The sequence below is a fragment of the Neltuma alba genome, unplaced genomic scaffold (genome assembly GCF_004799145.2).
Source record: "Neltuma alba isolate B1F8T4 unplaced genomic scaffold, ASM479914v2 tig00005188_pilon, whole genome shotgun sequence".
Classification (NCBI taxonomy): Eukaryota; Viridiplantae; Streptophyta; class Magnoliopsida; order Fabales; family Fabaceae; genus Neltuma; species Neltuma alba.
The window spans coordinates 16,529-41,792 of record NW_021634010.1 but is presented as its reverse complement, the minus strand read 5'-3'; the positions used below and the strand labels follow the sequence as shown (position 1 = coordinate 41,792).

At 32.9% G+C, this 25,264-nt stretch overlaps 1 protein-coding gene across 1 annotated transcript; it reads right to left on the bottom strand.

The window, feature by feature from the left end:
- Positions 1-22,159: 22,159 nt before the first annotated feature.
- Positions 22,160-24,842, bottom strand: LOC114747019 (60S ribosomal protein L5-like). Its single transcript, XM_028935305.1, has 9 exons — positions 24,754-24,842; positions 24,124-24,193; positions 23,934-24,025; positions 23,628-23,754; positions 23,464-23,543; positions 23,262-23,378; positions 22,960-23,094; positions 22,687-22,856; positions 22,160-22,562 (listed from the first exon to the last, which is right to left on the bottom strand). Exons 1-9 carry the CDS (start codon positions 24,754-24,756, stop codon positions 22,448-22,450), a joined length of 909 nt encoding a protein of 302 aa, XP_028791138.1. The 5' UTR covers positions 24,757-24,842; the 3' UTR covers positions 22,160-22,447.
- Positions 24,843-25,264: the final 422 nt, after the last annotated feature.

Sequence of the window (25,264 nt, the reverse complement as noted above, 5' to 3'; positions counted from 1 at the left end):
CCAACTATTTTTGTCTCCTTTATTTAATACTCTTTTTTTTTGCCAGTGTATCGTGTTAAAAAAAAAGGTTTTTTAAGAGGGCAAAGTTACATTTTTTTTACTGAATAATGACAAGTAATTAATTTAATTAATTTTTTAATTTTCATAGATCAGTTAATTAGGTGCTATATTTAGGATGGGAGATAGTATATTCTTTATTGTCAAAAAAAAAATCATGAATAATATTTTACATTAAGTTTGTTATATCAATTATATCAAATTCTCTAGTCATAGAGTACTATTTTTATAATATTAGCATTTAATAATATTTAATTATAAATCTATATAAAAAAAAATTAGGACACATGACCATGTGTGATTAAAGAAGTTGATACTTGAGTATTTTTCAAACCTTTTTGTCGTTGCAATTTGGTAGCATTGTTCACAAGCCAATGATTTCCTTTGATTGTCTTTGAGATTTTTTAAAAGCGTAAACCACATGTATCACACTGGTCTTTCCTAAAAGTCAAGTGATCTATACTAATGTATAAAGAGTATCATCAAAATTTCATAAATTTCTAAGTAGTTAATTATACTCAAAAAAATTTTATATCCAAAAAATTCATCTGTTTTAAGGACTTAAACCCATTAAATTTTACAGATATGGTAAAAACTGAAGTTGTAAAAATTTTCAAAAAAATTGTTTTCCTTCGCCGGAGCTCCGGCGACCAATTGTTAAATTTTTCAAAAAATCTATTGTTAACTGATATAATAAAATTGTTAATAGTGTTACAAAAGTTGTTAACGGTTATATTGAAGTTGTAAAAAATTTTTAAAAAATTGTTTCCGGTCACCGGAGTTTGTTGAATTTCACAGAAAACCTGTTGTTAATTGCTATACTGAAGTTGTTAATAGAGTTACAAAAGTTGTTAACCATTATACTAAAGTTGTAAAAATTTTCAAAAAAATTGTTTTCCTCCACCGGAGCTCCGGCGACCAATTGTTGAATTTTCTAAAAATCTGTTGTTAACTGATATACTAAAGTTGTTAATAGTGTTACAAAGTTGTTAACGGTTATATTAAAGTTGTAAAAATTTTCAAAAAAATTGTTTCCGGTCGCCGGAGTTTGTTGAATTTCCCAGAAAACCTGTTATTAATTGCTATATTGAAGTTGTTAATAGCATTACAAAAGTTGTTAACGGTTTATATTGAAGTTATAAAAATTTTCAAAAAAATTGTTTCCGATCGCCGGAGTTTGTTAAATTTCCCAGAAAACCTATTGTTAATTGCTATACTAAAGTTGTTAATAACATTACAAAAGTTGTTAACCGTTATATTGAAGTTGTAAAAATTTTCAAAAAGAAATTTTTCCGACTGACAGAACTTCGGTGACCAATTATCAGCCGGTCGCAGGAGCTCCGGTGACCGGCCGGCCAGTGGAGGCTATGATATTTTAAAAACAATATTTAAAATCAAGGGCAATTTGGTCTTTTTCTTTCACATAATAATCCCAATTTGGTCTCTTGAGACCAAATTGGGATTTCTAAAATTTAACATACCATTTGGGGACTATGAAGTTTAAGTAGCATTTTTCTGTCTTTTTCCCAAATATGATTTCCGTTTTTTTTTTTCAAGAGATTAGGGATACCATTAAACTAGTTGAGACAGTGGTTCAACAATTACATAGTCAGACCAGGGTCAACTCGAAATTAAATCGATCATATTAAAATAATATAACTTAATTGAAAATAACCGAACATAACAACATTAATAATTACTAATAACAAAATACAAGAAAATATACCAATAGTTTGATTGTAACAATAACAAAGTACAATAGTATTGAGAATTTTGATCTTTATGATTTATCAATAACTAAAATTAATAATCATTAATACCAAAATCATCATTAAAACACATTCAAATCTACAGTGACTGAGATATTATGAGTTAAATGAAAAAAAAAGACTAATAGCAATATAATCATCTAAATCAGTTCACCACTAGTTCATACTGGTTTTTATTGGTTCATCTCAGTTTGACTGGTTCAATATTAGTTCAACAACCAAACCAAACCAAACTGGATCACTGACTAGTTCACCAATTTTTTAATTGAACTGTCGGTTTGGTCCAATTTTTTCCCCTTGATTAAAAGTACTTTGTATTCCATCAATATATAATGGGGAATTGATTGAGTTTTGTTGGGCAAAATGCCTGGCTTCCATTTTATAGACTTGTACTGAAACTTAAAACATGACAATTGTTGGATATGATAGCAACTTTTATTTAGTCGATTTTATACAAGAATTCAACTTCATTGTTAAACAGAAGATTAGCCGTTTTGGATTATATATGTGTGTGTTATGAAACAAGTTAACAAAGAAAGTAAAGAAAAAAATGAAGACAAGAAAATAAAAAAAGTATATTGTATTCCTCCACTTGTTCCACTTACATCACAATACAATGATATGCTCTATTTATAGGTATAGTTTTACACATAGGTTACACTTATACTTAATGATAAGTAGTAGACAATAAACCTTATGAATGTGAATGGGAGTAATGGAGTAGTAAAGGAGTAATACCTTGTGGAAATAGTGAGTTACTTGATGAACATCCACACTTATAATATTCATAACACTTCCCCTTGGATATCCATTATGCAAAAATGTGCCTCATTAAAAAATTTCAACTAGAAAAAACTCAGTGGGACAAAAACTTAGAAGAAGAAAAAGAATACACACTTATTGATACACTATCCAGTGCTATCTCATTAAAATACATGCTAACAAAGCCCAATGGGAAAATATCATAAACAAGAAAAGAAAAAGAGTACAATGTGTATTAATTCCCTTTTTGATAACATCAATTGATATTCGATATCATGAATAAGTTTTTCAAATATCATAGCAGGAAATGACTTGGTGAACAAATCTACTAGATTTTCATTTGAATGAATTTGCTAGATATTAATTTCACCATCTTTTTGAATATCATGAAACAAATACTTTGTTTGGGGTTACAGTATGCGACTTAGACAAGAATATAAAATATAATCTACATAACCAACAAGATTAGTCTTGTGTATATTCAGATAAAATAATTCAATATTCATGATACCCTTAAGATGATGAAGAATGTACTTAACTTTAGTCCAATGTCTTCATGTTAATGAAGAACTATATCTTAATAGTAAATTAACAGCAAAATATATATATTAAGTTATGTGTGACTAGCAAGATATATAAATGTGCTAATTGCACTATAATATGATACTTCTAGACCTATGATGTGATATTTTGATAGCATACCAAGAAGTGTTTAATATGGAGGTCTTGAAGCCCAAGAAATGCTTATCCGATTAGAGGCCCAACCAGCCCTCCAAAGTACTCAAAGGATTTATTGTTTCAGAATACTTATATGGAGGATGATATGGATTATTGCTTGGACGATGACATGGACACATGCAGAGCTTGACGTGACATATGGAAGGCCACCCCAAAAGCCACCATGGCATGTGAGTCGTTAAAGTGTAAACACTTGGACCTTAATAAAGACAAGAGCACGTTCTAAGAGCCTAAAAAGATATTTGAAGCCTAAAATGGCGTCTAAAAGGCCCATACATCCTTATGGACGTGAATAGCAATTATAAAGATCTATTTGGAAGGTCCAAGAAGATTGAAGAAGCATCAAGAGTGATTTTATATGATATTAAATAGGATTCTATTTGTTTTAATTAGTTTCCTATTTTATAGTTTCTTATTTTGTATTGATTGCTTCTTGAAGGCAAATACTTACTTATTTTGTATTGCATTAATTAGTAGAGAGTCAAATAATATCCTTCTCATTAATGAAGGGATCCTGCTAGGTGGTGTGTGATCTAGATTATTCTATTTTGACTAGCAAGTTAGAGTATTCTAGAAAGTCTTTTGATTTTCCTAATTTTGTTGTATTTTCGCATCTATTTTTGATGCATTTTATTTAGTTAGTGTCTTAGGCTCTAAAAACTTATATTGGACTTTTAGGGCTTAGGTTATCAATTAGGGTTTTCAAGAGTCTTAGTCTATAAATAATTCAGTATGTACTCTTTTCAGGAGAGATGATTTTGAATAATTAATAAAATGAGAATTTTATTTCTCTTTGTGTGAGTTTTAGCCTAATTTGAGTTCTTTTCTTACAAGGTACTCTTACTTTTCTAAATATTTTGTTCCTACTTTCCTTTCTTTCCACACCCATATTTGTGTCTATAATTTTCCTGTCAATTTTCTATATGTTTTTTTCCCTCTCCTATCCCTATCCATATAATTTTTTTTATCATATACTTCTATCTCACATTTTTCTTTATTCCCAACTTTCATCCCATATCCTTTTCTTTTCTCTCATGGTTTCTTATCAATTTTGGTTGTGAAGAATACCACAAACTAACATTGTCTCTTGATTTTGTTGAGTTTCAATCAAGAATATTATAGGAGGTAAGCTTAAGTGGTAAAAGGCAAGAGTGTTTTGCGTCAATTTAAAAGCCAAATTTGAGAGAAACATGAGTTGCATAAATTGTTTTGAGTGAAACACGTGAGTAGCAGGTCCATTCTTCTCTCTATTTCTAACCTTTCAGGTATCAAATATGTATGGTCATAAAGAGCTTAGGGAAGATCTCAACTCCTTCCTAAAAGAAGTCCAAAAGCTAAATACTGAAGTAGACCATTTGAAGTCTAATCGCAACTCCACATCTAAAAGAGACTTACATAGAAGATTGCAAGAGTTAAAACAAGGCTCCATAATTGTTGAGGGCTATTATAATGAGATGGAGTTAGCAATGATTAGAGCTGGGATAAAGGAGACTCCAGAAGCCACTATGGATCGTTTTATACATGGGCTTAATCCTAGATTAGTTCGTGTTGCAGAAATGTGCAACTTCATGGAGATTGAAGATTTGGTTTCTCTACTTAGCAAGTGTGAGCAAGAACTCAAGAAAAAGAAATATTCAGAAAGACAATGCTCCTCTTCAAAGAAGAACAATCAAGAGAAAGATCCTCTCCACATACAATTCAAATGACATTGACTCTAGTGTTGTGGATAATTGTGAAAAAGAAGAGAACTTGAGTGAAGAAACAAGTGAAGTATCTCAATGTTGTCAAAATAAAGAGAGAAAAAAAGAGAGTGTTGAGTTGAGTGAAAAGAAAGAGGAAAAGAATTTTGAGAAAAAAGAGGTTAAGAGTGATTGCAAGGATATTTCTTTGATTACTAACCATCTTAATCATTCTTTGCCTTGTGATTCTAGTGTGTTGCAGCTAGTCGATTTGATTCCTAAAGAGCCATCTAATGGATTCTCATTTCATTCAAGCAACATTGAAAAGCATTCTGATGGCCTAAATTTTGTTATCCCTGATGACTTGTTGTCTTTAAGACGCCATGAACTTCACACATTGGATTTTAATTGTCACATGAATTTTATTGTTCATAGGTGTTCTAATCATATGCATCTTGTGGTTAAGAGGCTTTCTTGTTACTTGGATATTGTTGTTGCTTTAGGTCATCTTGTAGGTGCACAAGGGATACATATGATTATTTATATTTAGGTGCATGTGAGAAAGAAAAGATTTCTAACCTAAAGCAATTTTCACCAGCTTCCAATATTAGAATATCCTCACATGACTTCAAGGAATCAAGATCCTTTTCAAGATCTTGCCAGGATCCATCATATAACTTACATGATTCTTCTACTTAGTAAATATTATTTTCAAATTATCTTTGCAAATTCTAACTTCTTCTCTTTTGATCTAGGTCAAGATTCGAGGACGAATCTTTTCGAAGAGGGAGGGAATGATAGCATACCAAGAAGTGTTTGTTCAATATGGAGGTTTTGAAGCCCAAGAAATGCTTATCTGATTAGAGACCCAACCAGCCCTCCAAAGTACTCAAAGGATTTATAGCTTCAGAATACTTAAATGGAGGATGATATGGATTATTGCTTGGATGATGACATTGACACATTCAGAGCTTGACGTGACATATGGAAGGCCACCCCAAAAGCCACCATGGCATGTGAGTCCTTAGAGTGTAAACACTTGGACCTTAAGAAAGACAAGAGCACGTTCTAACAGCCTAAAAGGAGATTTGAAGCCTAAAATGGGTGTTTAAAAGGCCCATACATGCTTATAGACGTGAATAGCAATTATAAAGATCTATTTGGAAGGTCCAAGAAGATTGAAGAAGCATCAAGAGTGATTTTATATGATATTAAATAGGATTCTATTTGTTTTAATTAGTTTCCTATTTTACAGTTTCTTATTTTGTATTGATTGCTTCTTGAAGGCAAATACTTACTTATTTTGTATTGCATTAATTAGTAGAGAGTCAAATAATATCTTTCTCATTAATGAAGGGATCCTGCTAGGTGGTGTGTGATCTAGATTATTCTATTTTGACTAGCAAGTTAGAGTATTCTAGAAAGTCTTTTGATTTTCCTAATTTTGTTGTATTTTCACATCTATTTTTGATGCATTTTATTTAGTTAGTGTCTTAGGCTCTAAAAACTTATATTGGACTTTTAGGGCTTAGGTTATCAATTAGGGTTTTCAAGAGTCTTAGTCTATAAATAATTCAGTATGTACTCTTTTTAAGGGAGATGATTTCGAATAATTAATAAAATAAGAATTTTATTTCTCTTTGTGTGAGCCTTGCTTGCATCCTCGTATTCTCGTGAGAATACTCGACAGTATCAAGGGAGTGATCAATCTTGTGGTGTCTTCATGGCTAGGGTTGTAAGAGACAGGTTCTCTTAAGGTCCTACCTAGATCAACCGTCTGTTCGTTACTTGATTCTAGCCGGTCCGTTCATTCCTCTCATATCATATTTTTAAACCAAGTAGTTTTTTATCACCTTCTCGAGGTCCAATAAAATTTTTTTTATTCACCTCCAAAGATCTTACAACTGTCGAAATACATAATGGATGTGATTTAGTCATATAAAATGCTTTAAGATCTTCTTTGTATAAGTTACTTGATACACAAATTTTATTTCTCAAATATTCAATTTGTAATTCAAGGCAAAATTTTGTTCATCCTAAGTCCTTCATTCAAATTCTTTATATAAGTAGTTTATAGGTTTGCAAGCTCTTCAGGAGTTAATCCACAGTTTTTACAAGCTCCTCAAAAGTTCTAATGATATTTATGTCATCAACACAAACAATAATTATAATAAACTCATTTTCAAATCTTTTCATAAAAATATATAGGGCAAAATGGATTATTTTTATATCCTTCTTTCAACTGATATTTACTTGGCCGATTATATCACATACGTCCTAATTGTTTCAATTCTTATAGAGACTCATTTAAATTTATTAAATATTGCTACTGAGAACTTGAATTGTATGCTTCTAGCAACTTGAATCTTTTAGAGAATTTCAGATATTTTGATTTAGAACTATAAAATTAATGGTATATACTTAGATTATTTTAACCTTCATAATATTTTATATATTGAATGATTTTTTTGTACATGCTTCTGGCATATTTGGATCATTCAAAGATTATCATATAAATTTCACTATTTGATAAACTCCATACATAGGCTATAACAATATCTAGCATAAGCATATTTTGTTTTTTATATATTGCCAAACTATCAACATATGCAAAAATAATTACATCCACCACAAAATAATATGCCTTATTGCCTCATTATAATCATCATTAGACCCTTGTGAAAATCTTTATCTTCACATATATGTTCATATATTCCATAAAACTTTATATTCCATGTGTTTGGACTGCAAGTCTATAATTTTCACAAGTTGAAATAATAATTTCATCGTGTTTTTTTTTCTTTTACTTTTCTTCTTGACCAAATTTCTGTCTACTTTGCATGACATATCTACATATAAGATCCTCTTTTTATCAAGTCATATTATTATTAAAATTGTTGTCGATAATTTTATCTTTTCAGTTCTATTTTTCCTCTTGTGACTTAACTTATTGAGATCTATTTCTTACTTTTCAAGTACTTGAACCTCTTCTAGAGTTTTGCAATTAGTCATGTCTTGATACTCTTCTGGAGTACATGGCTCCTCAATATAACTTTCAAATTTTATGCTCCTCTTCATCCAAGATACTTATATTGGAACCGATTAACCTCTCATGCTTTAGGCATATCTCACTTTTATTTATACTAATTGGAGCATTTTCAACTAAAATAAGAGATTTAGAAATTCTCATTGAGGTTAGTAATTATATAGCAAATATTTTGTAACATTTCATTAATACAATGTTTGATGAACTTCATCCATACTGATATATTTGAAGATCTATATTTGATAGTAATAATGCATTTCATGTGTTTTCTTTTTCAGCTATTCAATTTCTCCTTCTTATGTTGGGAAAACTTTGTCAAGTTACAATCAATCATGTAGTATAAGTCTCATAAATCTATTTTCTTCCTTTAGAAGCATTGTTTTGTTCTATTTAGAGACCAATAAGAAGAAAGTAGTTCTTACCCAACATAAGTTCCAAATTTTTTTAAATATCCATCCACGTGTATTATGGTGGATCAATAGGAATAAGCATTGTATATTTAAACTTTTTAAGACGAAAGATATCTCGCTCCTAACCAAAAGTCAATTTCATTAGGAGAATTTTGTTGGATTGATGTCTGTAATTCCTGCAATATATTGAACAAAATATGCCAACAATGAAATGAAAAACTTGTTCAAATAAAATATTGATCCAACTCCTCACGAAGGCATTAACAAATGATTTTACTAGATCAATTTGTTAACCAAGCTTTTCAACATTCAAAGCTTGATATATAAATTCACTAGCATTTTTAACATCAAGCTTTAAGAATCACACACATAATATTTATCTAAACAATCTTCCAAACTTCAAGCTGCAAACTAATGTCAATCACACATGTTACCATCTTATAGATGCATTTATCAAAGTTATTGAATACTTATATGGTTTATGTGCTTCTAAATGGGCCCATATAAATGATTTTGATATATTTTCATAAATGTAGAGGTTTATTCCAAAACATAACTAGTGATATTATCATAAACAATTTTATTTAAGAATAAGCAGCACATATGAATTCTTAAATATGTTGGCTATTCATTAAGAATTTTCTAGTTCTTCAATGGATATCAATACATAATTTTCAATAATTTGTTACGTCATATGGCTCAAGATAGTCAAACAAGTTATGCCAATAATAAATCTAATTAGATCAGTAAACTTCTAATTTACTGTACCATGATTCTTTATCGATAATAAACTTTTCAATACAATATATGATTGATTTTGTATAATATCCATTTATGAGATTAATTGAGCTGTATGAAAAATCTATCTAATTTCAACTCACACTTGTATTCAAATAGTCTCCCCCTCAAGTGTGAATTATACAAACATGATTCTCTTTTTCATATATTTCATAAATAGTGACTAGCATATAATAGACTAAGACCAATAACCTATATTTCACTTGAAAGCCTAAATACTTTCTAGTTCATATATAATTATGAATTTTAATCTGATTTTGCTATCACATTTAGACCCCTCTAAAGAACCAAAGTTGTGATGTAGATCTATAGAGTCATATTTTTCACTGCCAATATTTTGTCTGTTCATAAAGAAAAATCAATATTAGTTCTTCTAGAACCATATTAATATTGTTATATATAGTTCTTTAGAAACTATATAATTTTTTTATCAATAATAAACTTTTTAATATAATATATGATTGATTTTGTATAATATCTATTTATGAGATTAATTGAGCAGTATGAAAAATCTATCTAATATCAACTCACACTTGTATTCAAATAGTCTCCTCCTCAAGTGTGAGTTATACAAATATAATTCTCTTATTTGTATATTCCATAAACAGTAACTAGCATATAATAGACTAAGGCTAATAACCTACATTTCACTTGGAAGCCCAAGTACTTCTTAGTTCATATACAATTATGAATTTTAATCTAATTGTGCTATCACATTTAGACCCATCTAAAGAACCAAAATTGTGATATAGATATATGGGGTCATATTTTTCACTATCAGTATTTTGTCCGTTCACAAAGAAAAATCAATATTAGTTCTTCTGAAACAACATTAATGTTGTTATATAGAATTCTTCAAGAACTATATAATTTAATGGAAATATGAAAGACAACTTCATTTAATATATTATTAATATAATAATGAATAATTATGAATATCACATATCTAACATACAATATATATGGAGAAAACACAAAAACAGGAGAAGAACCTTTAAAATGAACTTTTAAAAACAAAGTGCAAATTAAACGTACCATTTAAAACTTCTCAATATAATATTAATCAAGATATTATATATATTACTTATTTGCAACAATCAAACTATGTCTTTTTAAACATTATATAGCCTTTTAGACTTATAGTTATATCTCTTCTATCTTTATAAATATTTTGGGCATCACAGCTTATTGATTTGGACATTATAATTATTTTTAATATTTTTTATAATATCTTATAGTCTTTTTGGCTTCATAAATATTTTTTTTTACATTTACATTCAATAAACTGATACATATTTGTCTATATGACTTCTGATAAAAATATTTGTTCATCATTTTATTATATTGACCATAGAAGTATTACTATTTCCACTGTTAAGGTTCAATAGCCCAGACCAATATTATTGTCCTCTAGTTATCAATTCCATTGATACAATGTGGCCATGTTTTTTATCACCCTTATAGACATTTTTCTTGCTTTCAACAGCGCATTTGACAGCGTGCAACACACGTACTTAGAAAGGGAATCGAGTTAAAAATTTTGAACCAGGATGTGGCGGCTAATGACAACGTTAAGGAGCCTGGAGATGTCAACGAGGCCTTAGATGAAAATGTCAGGCTTCATGGGGAATTGATTCAAAGTCTTGTTTGGGAAAATATCTGGCTTCCTCATCAGTAAATTTTCACTCCTTGTCTTTGCAAAAGAACTTAACCTAGATAATTAATTATAGCTCTTCACGGAATCCGCGGAGGGATTTGATGAAAGTAAGAGGCTTTAGGAAGATTCCTTGCTATAGAAAGTTGCAGTCATTTTTCCTCTCAAATGTTATTGTTGAAGTTTTGTTGCAGTAATTTTTTTTTTACTTTTGTTTATGTATTATTTTCGATCTTTAATATAAAAATTAGTTTGATATAAATTTATTCTTAAATATAAGATCTTGATTCACTTTATTTCTTATATTTATCTATTTTTTAAAGATAGCATTTTTAATTGCACACGTTAAAGGTTTAGTTTTAGCTAATACATATTATTAGTAAGGGTATTTTGGTGAAAACAATACTTATTTATTGCAAATAATTAAAAACCTAAATATTACAAATAACTAACTTGACTAATTTTCTTAATCTGCTTAAATTAGTCAACTAGTTCTTATATTAAAAACAAGTAGTATTTTAGACATTTTATTTTATTTTCAAAGTTTGAAGCCATCTACGTAACGGGTTTATTATGTTGGGGTCCTTTTACTGTTTTTCACTTATGTTTTGGCTTTTAGAGAGAGAAAGAGAGGAATAGATGGTAGAACCCCGGCTATTGTGTGAGACTATGAGCGCTTTTCCTGTTCATTTTTGTGGACCAAAGGAGTTTTGCCCCTACCTCTAAGGCTCTGACGTGTTTGGCTAATCCCAAAAGTACTTTTCAGAAACATTTTTTCATAAATTGAGATAAATTTCTTCACATATTTACTTTATATACCGTAAAAGCACTACTGAAATTATAGTTTTGTTCGTACTCAAACACCTTTCTAAAAGAGAATGAGCATAGGATTAAGCTTCTTTTTCTTTTTCTTTTTTTGTTAGAAAAGGCAAGAAAAAACTACTCCTCCGGTCCTTAATATAGAACCCAATTGTTGAGTTAGTTTTGGTTCTAAATATAAGACATATTTCTCATATTTATTAATTTTTTCTAAATTAACCCTATGGATACTCCCTCAACCATAATCAAGTAGAAGAGGGAGAGGGGATATTAAGAAAGATGATTATGGTGTTTTGGGAAAAACGTGTCACATTTCTTATAATTAATTAACTTACCTAACTTCATTTATCTAATCAAATTAGTTAAATAGCTCTTATATTAAGGATCGAAGGAGTATTACAATGCACTAACTGAAGACAGAACAGACGACTTAAGGAGGTTCTTTACGCACTAGGTCGCTAGCCGCCAAGAGGTGCTCCACAAATTTTGTTGTTGTTGTTGTTTTTTTTTTTGGGAAAAGGGGGGGGGGGGGGTTGTTGTTGTGAAGTTAATAAAGCCAGGAGGGGGTTGAAGCACATGCCTGGCAAGACAATCAGCCACACCGCTTCTTTACCCAGGACAAGCCACAGTTGTACCAGCCCAGTCACACTGGGCGTCAGTTTGGTGGCACAAGAGAAATGGAGAAAAGGCCAAAAAAATTTTTTAATGAATTCAAAGTGGTATTAAAAATTTTAAATTAATTTTACTTGCTCTTTCATCACACACCTCTTCATCAATATAATCCTACTTTGAAACCAGTTTTAGTGTTTATTATCTTGATGAGCACTCTAAACTTAACAGATCTGAACTATTTATATCTAATTTCAACAATCAAAATTTAAAAATTTTAATTATTTATTTTTAAATAGAAAAAACTATTTTTTGAAAAAATGATAGTTAAGAAATTATCTCTATTTTAGATTTTATACATATTAAAATAATTATTTTGAATAAATAAAATAAAAAAATTAAATCTAGACTATCTAAATAAGATATGAACGATCTAAATCTGATAAATATAAAGGGCTCCTCAAATTGATGAGCACCAAAACTGATTCTTTCGTATTTCTTCTCTTCTCTTAAATTCTCCCATACCAAACACGCTACAAAACATCATCAAGTTCATTCATAACTCGAAAACATCTTGCTTAACCCACTCTACCACTTCATCATAGTTGCTTTCTAACTTTATATTCCTGAATCCCCAGTCTTAAGTTACTTTTAGCCCCTCAAGGATTGCAGCACCCGTACTGCTTCCAGGTCTCAAATTAACCATGAAACCTAGCATCATCTACCCTCGATGATCGCCACAAACCCCTCCGCAAGCCGTTAAGGTCGCAGCCCCGCCTCGTGTTCCACCAACCTTCATCTTTACTGGTCCATCCATATACAGGCGCCTTCCATCTGTTCCAACTCATCCCGATATCATGGAGTCCAGAGAGGGAAAGAAAGAGGACCCTGCCATTCCCAATATCCCGACTTATTCCCCTCCTGGTAGGGGTGGAAATAGGCCAGGCGGCCTGTCAGGGGCCTGCAGCCTGGCCTTCTTTCGGCCTGATCAGGCCAGGCCTGTTAAAAAATAAATCCAGGCTTAGGCTTTTTTCAAAGCCTATTTTGTTTAACAGGCCAGGCTCAGGCTCCGTGAGAAGCCTATGAAGCCTATCAGGCTGCCTGAGCCTGTGATGTTTTTTTAGAATATATGTATTTGGATTATGCAAAATATAGGTGTCGAACTCGAGACCTGCAGGCGGGTGACAAGAGAACAACTTCACCACCGCACCAATGTACTCTGTTGTTACTTCGTATGTATCATATATAATTTTAAACCCAGTTAGGTAAATTGGCAAAACAATTATTTACTCCACAGCTCTCTTAGGTTTTCATTTTCCCCTCTCTTCAGTCTCCATTTTGATTTTCGACTTACGGCCGTCGTACCTCTCGGACTCTCAAATCTCAATCTCAGATTCAATCTCTCAGTCTCCAATCTCCTACTTCAGTCTCAAACTCCACGATTTGTGCTTGTGCTTGTTGGCGGTGCTCAATCTCTCAGCATCGGTGTGAAGTTCGCTTGGTCTCCTACCTCTCTTCAGTCTCCATGGCTTGTGCTCTCCAGTCTCCATATCCTCAGTGGCATCGACTCCTAAGCCCAAGCCACAGCATCGGCGGCGTCGAGTCATTCTCCTCCTCAGTCCTGACAAGCGACATCAACCGGTCGGAGCTTGAACTATATGACCTTGCAAGACACAGCATCGCCGTCGCCGACTTTTCCTCATCAGTCCTCAGTGCTCATCTAGCCAGGTAAGCTTCCTAGATCCTTCACAATTAATTGGTTTTGTGACTTTGTCTAACCCATCTTCCTCATCTCCCCATTTTCGCCTCAAAAACATCAGATTCCTTCTTCAGACGCCACCTTCATTCATTTGTCTCTCATCAATCGGCCGCCATAATCCACCAAACCACCATCCCTTGTTGCTCATCATTTGGCTGCCACCTTCATTCACTTGATGCATCCTTTTTTTTTCCTTTTTTTTATATGCATCCTTCATTCATTTATATGCTACCACAAAATTACAAAGGAAAAAAAAACTGTTAGAGGGGTGAAAATGCTGTTAAAATTTTCTGGGTTGGCAACAATTATGAAGAAGATAGAGTTGGTGCTTTTAGAGTTGACACAGTTTTTTCTTTTAATGTTATGTGCTACTATTGATACACGATTAGTCTTTAATGTTGTTGCATTTGGTATGTTCTTGTTGATTAGTAACATTATCTCAACTTGTATTTTAAGTGATTTTGGACTGTGATTTTATTTGAGTTTATTTAGTTATTGGTCTCTCCATGCTTGGCAACTCTGTTTCAAATCATTAGTGCATGTTTCGGCCTGTTTAAAGACGTAGGCTTGTATTTTGTTAATGCCTATTTTCAACTTATGTTTGTTTTAAAAACTACAGGCCTTTTAACAGGCTTCAGGCCAGGCTAGGCCTTTGTATAGGCCAGGCTTAGGCTAAAAAGAAAACCTTTAACAGGCTACAGGCCAGGCTCAGGCCTATTTGATACAAACCAGGCCTAGCCTGTTAAGGCGATAGCCTGGCCTGGCCTGGCCTGTTTCCATCCCTACCTCCTGGTGTCCAACTACGTGGCTTTAATGCCTGGCCAAGCTTGGGATCCCTGTTTACTATAATCGATGGTGTAACACCCGAATTTTCTGATTAAAAAAAAACGACAAAAAATTTATTAAACTTATTTAAAGTCTAAGAAAATTTGAAGAAAATTATGAAACATTAATTTCAAGGACTTAGAAATTTTATAAAAAAAACTTATTTTTTTTAAAAATGGTTTAAATAATTTTAAAGTTAATTTTTTGGAGTTAAAAGGACTTGTTTCCTTGAAAATTATTTAAGGAAAATAGTTAGAGGATTATATTTGAGTTTGGATTTTTAGGATTATTATTTTATGAGGTAAAGAAGCTAACTGAGACATAAAATCCTTAAAATAAATTAAAGATTGATTTCTGAAATTAAGGGTTATTTTTTTAAAAAAATTAGGAATAATAGTTAGGAGTTAATTTTTGATCCAAAATTTTTTGAGAAATTATTTTATGGATCAAGCAAGGCACGGAGAAGGAAAATCCACACAAAACATAATGGAATAGTTTCTGAACTTATTTTGTGTATCAGGAAAAAATAGGAGAATGGGATGAAATTGGAAGAAAGTACTGAGCGCAAGGGCAAAATGAACATTTCCCTTTCACTCACACACCACTCGCGTTCTCCTCTTATTTTTTTGGGCAAATTTCACTGTAGGACCGCACAAGACAATTAATCTCAAAGAGCCCCCAAAACTTTCTGAAATCTCACTGCAGGACCAAGGGGCCAATCTGATATTAATTCCACAAACGAAATGATGCCACTACCCTTAGCATCAGGTGAACCAGTCCACATGTGAACGGACTGATTCCACGTGTGAATATATGTATTTATTCTGCAAATTGGCTAGTTCTCCTTGCAAATGCGCTCTCCCGCACTTTTTCCCTCACGGACGCATGCATCAGGTAAACCAGTCCACATGTGAACGGACTGATTCCACATGTGAATATATGTATTTATTCTGCAAATTGGCTAATTCCCCTTGCAAATGCGCTCTTCCGCACTTGTTCCTTCACGGATGCATGCATCAGGTGAACCAGTCCACATGTGAACGGACTGATTTCACGTGTGAATATATGTATTTCATCTGCAAATTGGCTAGTTCCCCTTGCAAATGCGTCTCCCACACTTATTCCCTCACGAACGCATGCATCAGGTGAACCAGTCCACATGTGAACGGACTGATTCCACGTGTGAACATATGTATTTATTCTGCAAATTGGCTAGTTCTCATTTGCAAATGCACTCTCCCGTACTTGTTCCCTCCTACTAGGGGCAGTGGCGTCATTTCATTTGTGGAATTAATATCAGATTGGCCCCTTAGTCCTGCAGTGAGGTTTCAGAAAGTTTTGGGGGCTTTTTGAGATTAATTGTCTTCTGCGGTCCTCCAGTGAAATTTTCCCTATTTTTTTTGACCAGCGCGTGTTCTCCTCTTATTAACCCATCAGGTGCATCTTCCATCCCCACTTCACACCTGCAATTCGAAGAAAAGAGAGGGAAAGAGGGACTGAGGGAGGGGTGCCGGAGAAGTGACCTGGAGGTGGTGAAACTTGCATGCAATTAGGTTTCATGACCAAGGTGAGTCTGTTGAACATCCTCCTACCTTTCTTTTCTTCTGTCCATGGTGTATTGGAAGGGATGTTAACAGATTATAATTCTGGGTTATGGAGAAAACTAATGGTCAAGCTAAGGAATTGGTAGGAAGGAGTAGACTAAAGCTTGTTCTAGTAAACTGAGGTGTCGCGTGTGTTGTTGCTCTGTTTTGAGATGGCAGAAACAGAGTTTATGTTTTCTCTCTGAGTGGGGCGTCGGTGTGGCTCAAGGAAAGGAAAAATGTTGTTGCATGTGTGTGTGGTTCAGTCAAAATGCTCTCTTGTGCTAGTGTTGTGTGATTGATGGTTTGGGGTTCCTTGTTTCTATAATTAAAGGCGTTGAGTTTTAAGAGTGAGAAGGAGAAGGAAATTTGTATTCTGATATGTGGGTATATATACAAGTAAATACACTTGTATTTGCTACCTGGTGTATTGATTTGAGGAGCATCGAAAAAATAAGAAGAAGAAGAAGAAGAAATGGTTAATATGGTGGGATAGATTGTTGGTGTTTCAGGTGTTGTATTGGAAGCTTTAGGAACTAAATGGTTAAATTAAGATAAAAATAAGTTGCTGTTTTTAGACTTAAAGCTAAGCAATTAGATTAAATAGCTAAGTGAAGTTAGGAAGTAAAAGATAGTTAATCTATGGTGCTTAAAATTTATAGATGGTATTTTAGGTTGTTGGAAACATTTGGGGGTTAGGAATCTGCATTAGACATGTGATATATAAGATATATAATATAAATATAACAATATTATCCAAAATGACTAACTATTAAATAAATAAAAAATGAAGTTCATTAAGGGTCAAGAGAATTATATTTTGGATAATAAAAGCTAAATGGACTAAATATTGACCCATTTATATTTGAAACTATATTATAGGATTCGATATTTGTCCGAGCCTGTTAAAGAGACAAACAAGAAAGGATTCTGGAGGAGGTAAATTGGAAGAAAGGTCAACAGGTAGTAACTCTCTCTTATATACATATGTAATAATTTTGCATGTTTGTTTGTGCCATAGGGCCTATATTCTTTAACGAATATATGATGGTTTTGATTATGGAAGCTGTGTGCTTGATTATAAATAGTGGTTTTGATTAGGAGAGCGATGTGCTCGATTATGAATGATAGTTTGGATTATGGGAGCTATGTGCTCAATTATGAAAGGTAGTTTTGATTACAGGAGCTATGTGCTCGATTATGAAAGATGGTTTTCATTATGGGAGCTGCGTGCTCGATTATGACTGGTGGTTTTGATTATAGGAGCTATGTGCTTGATTATGAATAGTGGTTTTGATTACAGGACCTGTGTGCTCGATTACAAATAATGGTAACTCGTAATCTGTGTGAATACTGAAACTGTGTTTTCTTAAACTTGTATTCTGTGTGAATATTAGAAAAGTGTGTTCTCTTAAACTCATATTCTGTGTGAATACTAAAATTATGCGTCCCCTAAAAGTTGTATTCTGTGTGAATACTGGAGTCGTGTGTTCCTTTGATATTGTATTATGTGTAAATACTAAAAGTGTGTGTTCCCTCAAACTCATATTCTATGTGAATATTAAAACTGTGTATTCCATGATAAATTGTATATGATGTGAATCTTGCTAGATATGTTGATATGCTAAGTACTTATTATATAGCTTGTTTTGCAAGCTTTATAAATTTGCATATATGTGTGATAGACAAATGTTATTGCTGAGATTTTTAGAATCTCACCCCTTTCCCTACATGACATATAACAAAAGGAAGTGGCTCGAAGGGCAAGAATATGGTGATTGTAAGGAATTGAGAAGGTTGGATGGAGAACTGATTTATGTAGCTGGTCATCAATTTATACTTTTGTAGTTTGAACTTGTAAATTTTTATTAGCTGTGTATGGCTACAACTTAGTGTATGCAAATATATAGATATGTAATCATATCAACTTATGAAATGTAAATTCCTCTATAAAGAGGAAGCTATGACTTTTGAAGTTGACTAATAAGTGTCATCTGCTTTGATGGCTATGTGGTGGGAGCTTAGTAGTACTATTAACATACTATATTATTGAACGAGCTAGTTAAGGGCAAGTGTATGTTTCATGCCAATAAATAATGGGTAGAGAACTTGGTGATAGCTAGAATCAACTCGCTAGCTAAGAAAGGTTTTATTAGTGTTGAAGTTGGGGATTTGAAATAATTATGCCAGATTAGAAAAAAAAAAAAAAGGGTTAAATTGAAAGTTTGAACGACTAAACAAGTATTTTAGAAATAGTTCTAAAAAATTTTCAATTTTTCAGAAAATATTATTCTTTTTACAGGATCAAACCCATATGCGGGACGAAAAGTTTTCATGAAAATTTATGCAAGAATATTATATTTTTAGGATCAAATCTAGCTTAATGGTTTAAGTTACTGTAAACTGACCCAGCTGAGAGAAAATTAAGGTGTTACAGATGGCGGGAATAATATGATCCCCCACATTGGTACTCCACTCTGAGGAGCTTAACCCAAAGGCAGTCATTGCGTCTAGTAAGGCCCCACCCCGCCCCGCCCCGCCCCAGCCTCATCAGGTGCGCCTTTTTTTGTACGTTCGCCATACGGAGGCCAAGTCCCCCTTCATCCTTCTTTCTACAAACATGTGGCCAAGCTACCGAATGAGGTTTCAGTCCTTGTCTAGTGCTTCCCCCTAAGAAAGAACAGCTCCTTTTATCAATCTCCTAGCACACCTCAGCAAGCAAGAGTTTTGTCTGTCTTATATAGGAGGGGATAGTAGAGACAGCCGGCGTAGCCAAGGTATTATGTCCGACAAAGGACGAGCATGAAGTTTCCGGTTTGATAGTCTCTGAAGAGTGTTCTGATAATTAAGTTCGCTTTGTGACACGCTGGTGATGCAGAGGAAACCCCAGATACTTCCCAAGATCACTTGTTAATGTAAACCCCAAGAATTGACTGATCTGATTTTATTTTTAACATCCCGTTTTTCCATTTAAATATCAAAGATGTTACGAGCCTTCATACACATAGGGGTAATAACTAGATGGCTAACCATCTTGCCAAACGCTCAAATGATCTTGCAGGAAATTATTATACTTTTCATCACCCTTCATCTCCAATATTAATAGAGGGAGGATGATTAAGGAAGTTGCAACCTGTCATCCTTTTTTGTATTCTATCCTCTTACGAGATTATCGTAATTCAACTTGGGCCTAATAAAAGACAACCACTTAAATTGAGATTGGACTTGATATCCATGCAAAATTTGAATTTGAATTTTCATAATTAGGTGATACTATTTGACTTAAAAATTCTACAGCATTTCTAATTTAAATATTTTTTTTCTATTATGATAATTTATATTTGTCATACTATGTAAATTTTGAAATAACTTTTTTCTCGAAGTTCTCATCTATCTATCTATCTATCTATCTCTCTATCTATCTATTTTATTTTATACTACCTCCAATCCTTAATATAATATCTTATTTGACTTTTATTTTGATTTTAAATATAAAACACCAATCTATTTTGTCTCTCATATTTATGCATATTTTCAAGGTAATCCTTCTAACCATGATAGTTCTAGCCAATACACTTGATTAGCAAAGATATTTTAAGAAAGATAACACTTATTTATTACAAATAACTAATTTAACTTATTTTTTTAATCCCTTCAAATTAGTCAACTAGCTTTTATAATTAAGACCGGAGGTAATATTCTTCAAATCTAGTGTTCTCCTGTGGATAAATGGATCGGGTTGCTGGATCCCTTAATTTTCACATCAGTTTAGCCGACGACACGCCCTTGCGCTCTGGAAGTCTCAATTTCTCCCATCAGTTCCTCTCGAGGGGATCTCCAGAGAACCTTTTTAATTCTTCTCATCCGCTCTCCCAGTGGCCACTGAGAGGCTCTTTGTTAGCTGTGGAAAAGTAATTAACAGTGTACATGTTTTAAACATATCCAGAAATCTTTTCCAACATACATAGTTGTCTATTAAGCGATTCTGTATCAAATTTTCTCATTGACTTCATATTCATTTAAAATTTTATTCTTATATACCGGAATGTACATGTACTGACAAATTCACTTGCAAATTTTATCCTCCACGGGGTAGATTTTCTGGTTATATGTACATATAACATATAGACCATATTTATATCAAATTTTTTACATTTTAAAAAAAAAGGCATTTGATCATATGTAATTGAAAAACATGATATAATGGATATAAAAGAATTTGAGCTAAGTATTTGTCATAATATATGTATGTATGTATATCTATATACGAATTACTTAATAAAATCCATGTCTTTCTAATTATTTTATAATTAAACTTTTTAAATAGTAATTTAAATAACTTCTATTTTTATCAAATATAAATCATATTACTCAATCATATTTTTTAAAAAATTAAATTAAAAATAAGATAATTTTTTTTACTGTAAATCCAAACATGCGTGTTGCAATAATTTTCAGTCTTTGGGTTGTTATGCATCTGGGTCTGACCGTCACGATGTTACATTTTGTAGATGAATGAAATGTTACCATAGTTATGGTCAAAAAGAAGTGTCATTATTTTATCACCAAAAGAGAAAGAAGCCTAATTTTCTTTTTTCATAAATTAACGTTATGAAGTTACCAAACTGAGAGAGATTAATTTATTAAATCCATGACCTTCCCACTTATAAAGGTGTATTTGACAAAAATAACTTTTATTTCATTTGACTTTTGTAAAAGAATTTAGAGTGAAAGACAATGAGTGTAATATGATTTATAGTATCGACTTTAATATTAACTTTAATAAAATAAAATAAAAAAATCAGTCTAACAAGTTGAAATTTGTTTGAATTAGTAAATAATAAAATATTTATATTATATGTTTATAATGTAATAATCGTTAGAAAAAAATTAAAATTACAAAAATAAAAACTGTTATAAATTAAAAGTAATTCAAATTTAAAATTTTTAAACTAAATAATATTACATGGCTGTTTAAAATTATATCCCTCTATATTAAATATATTGCAAGTAACTTATATTTAAAATCAAAACTTCTCCCAGGTAACTGGCATTTAGAAAGTAACCTGCACTTAGAATCAGAATGATAATTTTGAAAGTACAATAAACTAAGGAGAAAAAAAAAGAGAGAAATTTGCGAAAGCCACGTACAATTTATTGACCTTGTAAAAGGAGGGAAAAGAGAGAGAAGGAAAAATGTGATGTCTCAAAATTATAATGCGGATTAATTGCTCAAATGAGCTTTTTCTCACCCCTAAACTTGCAAACCCCAGCATTGCAACGTACTAAGCTTTTTCTGTAGTAGCTAGTTTGAGAAAATACCCACCCAAACAAGCATTTATCTTCAAACGACCCACCAACGCGGGCTAAAAAAGTGTCAACATGGTAAGGTAATTGAGTAAAATGACGTTAAACATCATAGTAAAAAGACATCAGTATAAGTTATTACCTTAACAAAAATTGATTTTCAGTACCAAAAAATTTGCTGGAGATGATTTGATAAACATGTCCCCTTGCATTGGACGGAGATAACAACACCTCCCCAGTGATCAATTATATATAAATATAAAATTATTACTATGATTTAAGATGACAGTTTTTTCATCAGAGGGGGTTCTTTTCTTAAGTTTCGACGATGGGCAACTCATCTAATAATTATGTCCTCTGTATATTCCAACACATTTCGAAAAATAAGGCAAACATGATCCCCAAGATAACCTACAGAAGAATTTAAAACACAGTCTTGTGGTAATGCAATTATCTTGTGTATAAGCATAACTCAAGACAAAGCGCAAGAACCAGGCTAAGCCGAAAGTATCCAAAATTGTCACCTAGAAAATAAAGAACAGCACCATCAAACAAAACTTTCCCGAAAATAGATCTGAAACTGCAAATTAAATTAAGTTCTAGATGTGAGGAGCCGCATCTACAAAGCAATTTCACTCGTCGTCTTCTTCATCATCTTCATCAGCACCAGCAGCTGAGTTGAGAGCCTGCAACCGTGCAATCAACTTAGCCTTCCTCTCTTCATAGGTCAGCTTCTTCAAGTTGTACCTGAAAAGCCATAAAATAAGATACTTAGCGACTTCCTTGTACAAAATCAGCAGACTGGTTAATTGGATAGATTATATATATACCAAAGACGAAACAAGTGAATTAGTTATTTTATTCTTTTTACCTTTTATGTTCCTTAGGTGGTTCCTTCTCTGATTTCTTTGTGGTCGGGTCTCCACGAATGGCAGCATGGACCTTCTTATACATCTCCTCAAGACCATCAGGCTCTAACCGTCGCTTGATATATTCACTGAAATGCGACTGGTATTTCTCAGGCTCATCTTCCATCAGAGTCTGAAATATTATTGCATGCAATGTCACACTATTATCTTAAATATCCCTAACAACAGGCACTAAGGAAAGCCCAATGGCAAGGGCATCACGTCTTTGCACTTGCCTTCATATAAGCAGCAACATGGCCACCAAAGATATATCTACGGTGAACTTCAGGATCAAGCTCCTTCTTGTCCTTGTTGAAACCAGCAAACCTTTTATCACTGTGAGGAATATCCAGACCCCCATCCAGTGCTCCCTGAAACCCAATATCTTATTAATCAATGACATCCTGCCTAATAAATATAGTCACAGCCCACCCAAAGGAGGAGGAGGGGTAGTAAAATCCAACAGGACCCAACAGCAAGAATTAACTACGGAAATAGAAGTGGTACCATAATCGTAAAAAAAATGTTAAATTAGTACCTTGAGGGCACCAAATACCCGATTGCCAGTGGTAGTCTTTATAAGACCAACATCAAGGAGAGCACGGAAGGGCCTCCTAGTCTCAGCAGGTTCAACTGAAAAGTCCTCCCCAGTTGCCTAATAGAAATAATACAACCAATCATCATATTCATATGGTTATAAATATAGAGAGTATTTGTAAATTAAATCCATCAATGAATACCTCAACATTGCCCTCATACTCCTCCTCCATTTCGAGCATTTTAAGGACCCGACGGGCCAAAAGCAATCCAGTGCAATAAGCTAGTAATTATTTAAAGAAAATACATTAATTAAAGGCCAAAACGCTGATAATGGCAAAAGAGGAGTTGCTTGTATAGTTAGTACCTGCTGCATAATTTGTGAGACCAACTTCAAGACCATAGCGTGGCAGCTCATGTGCATAAGCTGCAGCAAGAACAATATCACCAGCAATGCTAGCGGATGTTATCTGAGCAATGATATCCTTGTTTGTCTGTTACAGGATTAAGGTTCACTAGCAAGATGACAATGATACCAAGCATATGTACAGAAATGTAAGCATATGAAATTGGAAAACAACGTCCTCTGCAAGGATGGCAGAAATAATTTAAATGTATTCACTGATCCATTGTTAAGTCACTCATCAACATCACAGACTGCAGAGAAGGATACAAATCGAACCACAAAGCGGTACTTTGGTGTGTTATACTTGTTCTTATCCTGGTTAATCAAACGAATCCTGGCTCGGTAGTCTGTTTTACCCTCTGCATATTTTTCAGTGGGAAAAAAAAGTTAACAAAGAGGAAATACACGAAAGTCATTCAGAAAATACAAACGGAACCTTGATGTATTGCAACATTACCTCTTCTTCTCTTAAATTTAACTTGGTAACGCTTGAAATAGGCCTTTGTTTTCTGAGCCTTGACGTAAGCCTTTATTATATAAAAAGAAACACAAATATTTAACAGTTAACAACGCTTCCATTAAGATCTACCCAAGACCAAAAATCCCGGACCAAGAAATGTGAATTTCAAACAGTAAGTTCTAATGAGGGGCTAAAACACAAAGCAAAAGTCCCCAAACGTCAATATAAACCTATAACTCAAGAACGAATTAGGCGTTAAAGATGGAAGCACAAAACTCGGAGTGCTCAGCTAAGTTATACTGAGCAATAAACTAAACCATATACAACGCCATGCCAGCTCTACCCTAGGCTGAAGTTTCTTGCAGAGACTCAGAACAAAAGCTTACCGTTCAAAAACAGCTTCACAAGAAACCCAACAAAACCTATAAAACTACCATTAACAGCATCAACAGCGAGAACCTAGTCCCAGTGGATAAATCCATATCTTTCGAAACAAACTAAGATTTCTCTCAAATAAAACCCGCGTCAGCTCGCTGTCTCAGAGCTTGGAATCTCAAACAAAACCAGGCATTCAAGCAAATTCAAGCTTCAGCAGAAATGAAAAATGCTTTCAATCGATGTACGTACCATTGAGCCGCGGTCTGCTCCCACAAGAGACAGGCGTAAGGAACGCAGCGGCAGCTACTTAGGTTAAACCATGGAGCTCGAATGAGCTAGGTTTTAAAGGAGATCTGAGATTGATCGACGGCTCGGATTTGTTGCCAGAGGGGGCGCAAGGGGTTTGGGGAATAAGGGTTTATTGGGCTCGGATTCGGGTTAATGGATCGACTTTATAACCCGGATCTCAACCGAAACTATTTGCCTATTTGCTTTTAAATAAATTCACGAAACAAGCAATGCTTTGCTTTTCATGAATTATGATATGCAAAATAAATGCTAATATAAAAAAAACAAATGCTTACAAAAAAAAAGTACGCCATTAATATTATTTTATTTTTTATATTCATTATTATTTAAATCAGATTTAATTCGAGTTAATTTTTTAACATGATTTCTTCTATTTTTGAACCATCAATCTCAATATTATTTTTTTGACATAATATTGATTTTATATCTAATTAAAAACAAGAGGGTATGC

What these genes read in the sequence shown, in the direction of transcription:
- LOC114747019 (XM_028935305.1), bottom strand. An exon ending in TAAATTTAAGAGAAGAAGAG is followed by an intron (nt 24,026 to 24,123) that starts GTAATGTTGCAA and finishes AAAAATATGCAG; the next exon opens with AGGGTAAAACAGACTACCGA. An exon ending in ATGTTGCTGCTTATATGAAG is followed by an intron (nt 22,857 to 22,959) that starts GCAAGTGCAAAG and finishes ATAATATTTCAG; the next exon opens with ACTCTGATGGAAGATGAGCC.